We start from the raw sequence: 8,496 nt of genomic DNA, 5'->3' as shown, positions 1-8,496 counted from the left end.
TGTATATATAGTGTATAGTGCAGAGCTGTGTATATATACTGTACAGTGTATAGTGCAGAGCTGTGTATATATACTGTACAGTGTATAGTGCAGAGCTGTGTATATAGTCTATTTCAGAGCTGTATATACAGTGTTCAGTTCAGAGCAGTGTGTTTAGGCTCCTCCCACCCATGTGACTGATCACATGTTGATGACATCACGCAGGTCCTTCATCCCTCTGCTCTCACACATGCTGCAGGATGGCCGGGCTGGAGCTGCTGTCAGATCAGGGATACCGTGTGGACGGGCGGAAGGCCGGGGAGCTGCGTAAGATCCAGGCCCGGATGGGAGTGTTCGCTCAGGCCGATGGCTCGGCTTATATCGAGCAAGGGAACACCAAGGCGCTGGCCGTAGTGTACGGGCCCCATGAGGTGAGGGCCCCTGTCTATGGCAACCAATCACAGCGCAGCTTTCATATTGTATTCTGCTGATGAAAATGAAAATGAAAGCTACCTTGTGACTGGTTGCTATGGGGAACAAAGACTCAACTTTTCTCTATACAAAGTGAAGCTTTATTGACATTCTGTCCCGCTGACATTAACCCCATCCTGCACTTTTCTTCCTTTCAGATCCGAGGATCTCGTGCCAAAACCCTCCACGATCGTGCCATGGTGAACTGCCAGTACAGTATGGCCACCTTCAGCACCGGCGAAAGGAAACGGCGGCCACACGGAGACCGCAAATCCACCGAGATGACCCTGCACCTGAAGCAGACGTTCGAAGCCGCCATCCTGACCCAGCTGTACCCGCGCTCTCAGATAGATATCTATGTACAGGTGAGGATGGTATTGCACAACTACAATGGTGTCGCAAAAACTACAACTCCCAGCATGCCCGGACAGACTTTGGCTGTCCGGGCATGCTGGGAGGTGTAGTTTTTGCAACAGCTGGAGGCACACTGGTTGGGTAACACTGTTCCAGAACATTTGTAAATGCACATTTATAAATCTCTCCTACCATGGTTAGGCCGAGTTTACACTGCATTTTTGCTTTTACAGTACAGTGATCCCTCAACTTACAATGGTCTCAACATACAATAGTTTCAACATACAATGGTCTTTTCTGGACCATCGTAAGTTGAAACCAGACTCAACATACAATGCTACCTACAGTCCAGATCTGTGATACCTGTCAATGGCTGGAAGAACCAACCAATCAAAATGGGCATTCACTGGTAAAACCCCTGTATTACTGAAGTGCATGCACTGACTGGTGTCTGGTATTACATGTTCTGTACACACTTCCTGTACCAGGGTTACCTGCTCTTTTGGATACCTGGTGAAGGCGGCTCCATGTTACTTTTTTAGGACACTGTGTTCTGTACAGGACCGCAAAGAAGCTCCTTTCCTCTACATGGACCAGTGTTTCCCAAGCAGGGTGGCCCCAGCTGTTGCAAAACTACAACTCCCAGCATACCCGGACAGCCTTTGGCTGTCCGGGCATGCTGGGAGTTGTAGTTTTGCAACAGCTGGAGGCTCCCTGGTTGAGAAACACTGAAATAGACAGTGATTACAGCTCCCAGCAGATCTTTCTTACTTTTATATATCAGGATTTGCTTAATCTATATTAGTTATCTACTTATTTTTATTTAATCCTCACTTTTTCCTATTTTTGGATGACATTTTGTTGCCTTTAGAACCAATTACCAGGTTTCCATAGAGTTCTGGTCTCAACATACAATGGTTTCAACATACAATGGTCGTCCTGGAACCAATTAATATTGTAACTTGAGGGACCACTGTACATTTAATTTTACTGTATGCAAAAAAAAAAAAAGGAGTCAACTACGCTATTGTGTGCCCAGAAAACGTATATATTTATAATGTAAGTAATTGGAATACGAGTTATGTTGTACAGGAGCGTCTGTATATATATATATATATATGAGATGTACAAATCATATACAGTAAAAACGGAAAGAAAATTGCAGTGTGAACCCGACCATACAGACTATATCCTAGAGCACTCTGCTCCTCCAGTACACCTTATAATAAATAGTAATCTGCAGTATACTTTATAGTATATATAATAATCTGCTGTATATAATATATAGAATAATCGGCGGTATAACATACAGGGTGCGCCATTTCTATGGATACACCTTATATACACCCTATATACTCTATACAGTGCGCCATTTCTATGGATACACCTTATATACACCCTATATACTCTATACAGTGCGCCATTTCTATGGATACACCTTATATACACCCTATATACTCTATACAGTGCGCCATTTCTATGGATACACCTTATATACACCCTATATACTCTATACAGTGCGCCATTTCTATGGATACACCTTATATACACCCTATATACTCTATACAGTGCGCCATTTCTATGGATACACCTTATATACACCCTATATACTCTATACAGTGCGCCATTTCTATGGATACACCTTATATACACCCTATATACTCCTATACAGGGTGCGCCATTTCTATGGATACACCTTATATACACCCTATATACTCTATACAGTGCACCATTTCTATGGATACACCTTATATACACCCTATATACTCTATACAGTGCGCCATTTCTATGGATACACCTTATATACACCCTATATACTCTATACAGTGCGCAATTTCTATGGATACACCTTATATACACCCTATATACTCTATACAGTGCGCCATTTCTATGGATACACCATATATACACCCTATATACTCTATACAGTGCGCCATTTCTATGGATACACCTTATATACACCCTATATACTCTATACAGTGCACCATTTCTATGGATACACCTTATATACACCCTATATACTCTATACAGTGCACCATTTCTATGGATACACCTTATATACACCCTATATACTCTATACAGGGTGCACCATTTCTATGGATACACCTTATATACACCCTATATACTCTATACAGGGTGCACCATTTATATGGATACACCTTATATACACCCTATATACTCTATACAGTGCGCCATTTATATGGATACACCTTATATACACCCTATATACTCTATACAGTGCGCCATTTATATGGATACACCTTATATACACCCTATATACTCTATACAGTGCGCCATTTCTATGGATACACCTTATATACACCCTATATACTCTATACAGGGTGCGCCATTTCTATGGATACACCTTATATACACTCTATATACTCTATACAGGGTGCGCCATTTCTATAGATACACCTTATATACACCCTATATACTCTATACAGTGCGTCATTTCTATGGATACACCTTATATACACCCTATATACTCTATACAGTGCGCCATTTCTATGGATACACCTTATATACACCCTATATACTCTATACAGTGCGCCATTTCTATGGATACACCTTATATACACCCTATATACTCTATACAGGGTGCGCCATTTATATGGATACACCTTATATACACCCTATATACTCTATACAGTGCGCAATTTCTATGGATACACCTTATATACACCCTATATACTCTATACAGGGTGCGCCATTTCTATGGATACACCTTATATACACTCTATATACTCTATACAGGGTGCGCCATTTCTATGGATACACCTTATATACACCCTATATACTCTATACAGTGCGCCATTTATAGGATACACCTTATATACACCCTATATACTCTATACAGTGCACCATTTCTATGGATACACCTTATATACACCCTATATACTCTATACAGTGCACCATTTCTATGGATACACCTTATATACACCCTATATACTCTATACAGTGCGCCATTTCTATGGATACACCTTATGTACACCCTATATACTCTATACAGTGCGCCATTTCTATGGATACACCTTATATACACCCTATATACTCTATACAGGGTGCGCCATTTCTATGGATACACCTTATATACAATGGGAATGGTTGGTGATAACTTCCTGTTTGTGGCCCATTAGTATATGTGAAGGGGGGAAACTTTTCAAGTTGGGTGGTGACCATGTCGGCCATTTTGAAGTCGGCCATTTTGAATCCAACTTTTGTTTTTTCAATAGGAAGAGGGTCATGTGACATAAAACTTATTGGGAATTTCACAAGAAAAAAATGATGCGCTTGGTTTTAACGTAACTTTATTCTTTCATGAGTTATTTACAAGTTTCTGACCTCTTATAAAATGTGTTCAATGTGCTGCCCATTGTGTTGGATTGTCAATGCAGCCCTCTTCTCTATATACTGCTATATACTACTATATACACTGCAGGAGAGATGCTAGCACAGGCTTCCAGTATCTGTATACACTGCTATATACTACTATATACACCGCAGGAGAAATGCTAGCACAGGCTTTCAGTATACACTGATATATACTACTATATACACCACAGGAGAAATGCTAGCACAGGCTTCCAGTATCCATATACACTGCTATATACTACTATATACACCGTAGGAGAAATGCTAGCACAGGCTTCCAGTACCCATATATACTACTATATACACCGCAGGAGAAATGCTAGCACAGGCTTCCAGTATCCGTATACGCTGCTATATACTACTATATACACCACAGGAGAAATGCTAGCACAGGCCTCCAGTATCCATATACACTGCTATATACTATTATATACACCGCAGGAGAAATGCTAGCACAGGCTTCCAGTACCCATATATACTACTATATACACCGCAGGAGAAATGCTAGCACAGGCTTCCAGTATCCGTATACGCTGCTATATACTACTATATACACCGCAGGAGAAATGCTAGCACAGGCTTCCAGTATCCGTATACCCTGCTATATACTACTATATACACCGCAGGAGAAATGCTAGCACAGGCTTCCAGTATCCGTAGTTTCAGGTGCTGCACATCTCGTATCTTCACAGCATAGACAATTGCCTTCAGATGACCCCAAAGATAGGGGGTCAGATCGGGAGACCTTCGGGGGCCATTCAACTGGCCCACGACGACCAATCCACTTTCCAGGAAACTGTTCATCTAGTAATGCTCGGACCTGACACCCATAATGTGGTGGTCACCATCTTGCCGGAAAAACTCAGGGAACGTGCAGCTTCAGTGCATAAAGAGGGAAACACATCATCATGGAGCAATTTCACATATCCAGTGGCCTTGAGGTTTCCATTGATGAAGAATGGCCCCACTATCTTTGTACCCCATATACCACACCAGACCATCAATGTTTGTGTTCAACAGTCTTGGAGGGATCTATCCAATGTGGGTTAGTGTCAGACCAATAGCGCTGGTTTTATTTGTTAACAAAATCTTCTGCGTAAACTGAGGGTCCTGTTCCAATTTTTGTTTTGCCCAATCTACAGCACCTGAAACTACGGATACTGGAAGCCTGTGCTAGCATTTCTCCTGCGGTGTATATAGTAGTATATAGCAGTGTATACAGATACTGGAAGCCTGTGCTGGCATTTCTCCTGCGGTGTATATAGTAGTATATAGCAGTGTATACAGATACTGGAAGCCTGTGCTAGCATTTCTCCTGCGATGTATATAGTAGTATATAGCAGTGTATACGGATACTGGAAGCCTGTGCTAGCATTTCTTCTGCGGTGTATATAGCAGTGTATACGGATACTGGAAGCCTGTGCTAGCATTTCTTCTGCGGTGTATATAGTAGTATATAGCAGTGTATACGGATACTGGAAGCCTGTGCTAGCATTTCTTTTGCCGTGTATATAGTAGTATATAGCAGAGTATGCGGATACTGGAAGCCTGTGCTAGCATTTCTCCTGCAGTGTATATAGTAGTATATAGCAGTGTATACGGATACTGGAAGCCTGTGCTAGCATTTCTCCTGCGGTGTATATAGTAGTATATAGCAGTGTATACGGATACTGGAAGCCTGTGCTAGCATTTCTCCTGTGGTGTATATAGTAGTATATAGCAGTATATAGAGAAGAGGGTTGCATTGACAATCCAAAACAATGGGCAGCACATTGAACACATTTTATAAGTGGTCAGAAACTTAAAATAACTCATGAAAGAATAAAGTGACGTTAAAACCAAGCACATAATTGTTTTTCTTGTGAAATTCCCAATAAGTTTGATGTGTCACATGACCCTCTTCCTATTGAAAAAACTAAAGTTGGATTCAAAATGGCCGACTTCAAAATGGCTGCCATGGTCACCACCCATCTTGAAAAGTTTCCCCCCTCACATATAGTGATGTGCCACAAACAGGAAGTTATCACCAACCATTCCCATTTTATTAAGGTGTATCCATAGAAATGGCCTACCATGTAGAATAATCCGCACTATACCTTATAATATATAATAATCCGCACTATACTTTTTAATGTATAATAATACACACCATACTTTATAATATATAATACGCGCTATACTTTATAATATATAATAATCCGCACTATACCTTATAATATATAAAAATCCGTCCTATACTATATAATAATCTGCACTATATATTTTAATATATAATAATCCGCACTATACTATATAATCCGCACTATACTATATATAATACGCACTATACATTATAATATATAATAATCACACTATACTATATAATCTGCACTATACCTTATAATCCGCACTATACATTATAATATATAATTATCCGCACTATACTATATAATCCGCACTATACTATATAATCCGCACTATACTATATAATCCGCACTATACTATATAATCCGCACTATACTATATAATCCGCACTATACTATATAATCTGCACTATACTATATAATCTGCACTATACTATATAATCCGCACTATACCTTATAATATATAATAATCCGCACTATACTGTATAATCACACTATACTATATAATCCGCACTATACTATATAATCCGCACTATACTGTATAATCACACTATACTATATAATCCGCACTATACTATATAATCTGCACTATACTATATAATCCGCACTATACTATATAATCCGCACTATACCTTATAATATATAATAATCCGCACTATACTGTATAATCACACTATACTATATAATCCGCACTATACCTTATAATATATAATAATCCGCACTATACTATATAATCCGCACTATACTATATAATCCGCACTATACTATATAATCCGCACTATACTATATAATCTGCACTATACTATATAATCCGCACTATACCTTATAATATATAATAATCCGCACTATACTGTATAATCACACTATACTATATAATCTGCACTATACTATATAATCCGCACTATACCTTATAATATATAATAATCCGCACTATACTATATAATCCGCACTATACTATAGAATCCGCACTATACTATATAATCCGCACTATACTATATAATCCGCACTATACTATATATAATACGCACTATACATTATAATATATAATAATCACACTATACTATATAATAATCCGCACTATACTATATAATAATCCGCACTATACATAATAATATATAATTATCCGCACTATACTATATAATAATCCGCACTATACCTTCATATAAGTAATTTCTTTTTCTCATTTCAGATCCTGCAGGCAGACGGAGGCAATTACTGCACATGTGTGAATGCAGCCACCCTTGCAGTCATCGACGCCGGCATCCCCATGCGAGACTACGTGTGCGCCAGCTCTGCCGGATTCATCGAGGACACGCCGCTGGCGGACCTGAGTTACGTCGAGGAGTCGGCGGGAGGACCCCAATTAGCTTTAGCCCTGTTGCCTAAATCTGATCAGATCGCGTTGCTGGAGATGAACTCGCGGCTACACGAGGATCACCTGGAGCGCGTGATCGATGCCGCCAGCAAGGCTTGTAAGGACGTGTACGCCGTGCTGGAGCAGGTGGTGCGCGACCACTTACAGGAAGTCTCCGCTCTGGTGGGAGATCGGGGGTCCGCATAGTTTGTGACTCTTCTAGAGGGCCACTGTAAACACCGACAAGGCCCAGAGAAGTTTGGACTCTGATTGCTATATTTTTCTATGTTTTTGGGTTAATAAAATAAAAATAACGTTTTTTTTTTTTTTTTTCTCATAGTAAAGAAGAGTCCTGTCCATATTCTTCATCACAGTTGGGGTGGGTTCACACCACGTTTTTGCAATACAGTTTTATCTGTATACGGTTGAAAAATTATGTCCGGTTGCATCAGTTTCTTTTAAGAAAAAAACTGTATACGTTTTGAACTTTTCACTCCATTATGAATTAAGTTTCACTTGTTTGATTGAAATTCCAAGAAAAAAAACTGTGCAAAGTCAAAAACCGTACGGTGCAAACCGAATGTAACCTCACATACAGGTTTGTCCGGTTCCCATTGACTCCCATGTTAAAAAGAAAAAACTTATACGGTTGAATACGGTTTTTCACCCGGACCAAAAACCGTGGTAGGCCACAGTTTTCTGTCCAGAAAAAAAAAAGTAAAAAACAGTATGGTTTGAAAAACGGATACAACCGTATACAATATGGTGCATAAGGTTTTGAATGGAAAGTCTATGGCCACGGTTTGCTGTACGGTTGCATACGGTTTAAAAAAAAAAAAA

The 8,496-nt window shown here is 39.6% G+C and overlaps 1 protein-coding gene across 1 annotated transcript; it reads left to right on the top strand.

Annotated features, from left to right (window-relative positions):
* Nucleotides 1-187: 187 nt before the first annotated feature.
* Nucleotides 188-7,975, top strand: EXOSC4 (exosome component 4). Its single transcript, XM_056522875.1, has 3 exons — nt 188-410; nt 609-815; nt 7,492-7,975. The coding sequence occupies exons 1-3, from the start codon at nt 240-242 to the stop codon at nt 7,861-7,863; spliced, it is 750 nt and encodes a 249-aa protein (XP_056378850.1). The 5' UTR covers nt 188-239; the 3' UTR covers nt 7,864-7,975.
* The last annotated feature ends 521 nt before the right edge of the window (nt 7,976-8,496 follow it).

This window comes from Hyla sarda, chromosome 5, assembly GCF_029499605.1.
Source record: "Hyla sarda isolate aHylSar1 chromosome 5, aHylSar1.hap1, whole genome shotgun sequence".
Lineage (NCBI taxonomy): Eukaryota > Metazoa > Chordata > Amphibia > Anura > Hylidae > Hyla > Hyla sarda.
Note: the sequence above shows the minus strand (reverse complement) of the source record. Positions and strands in the feature narration are given on the sequence as shown.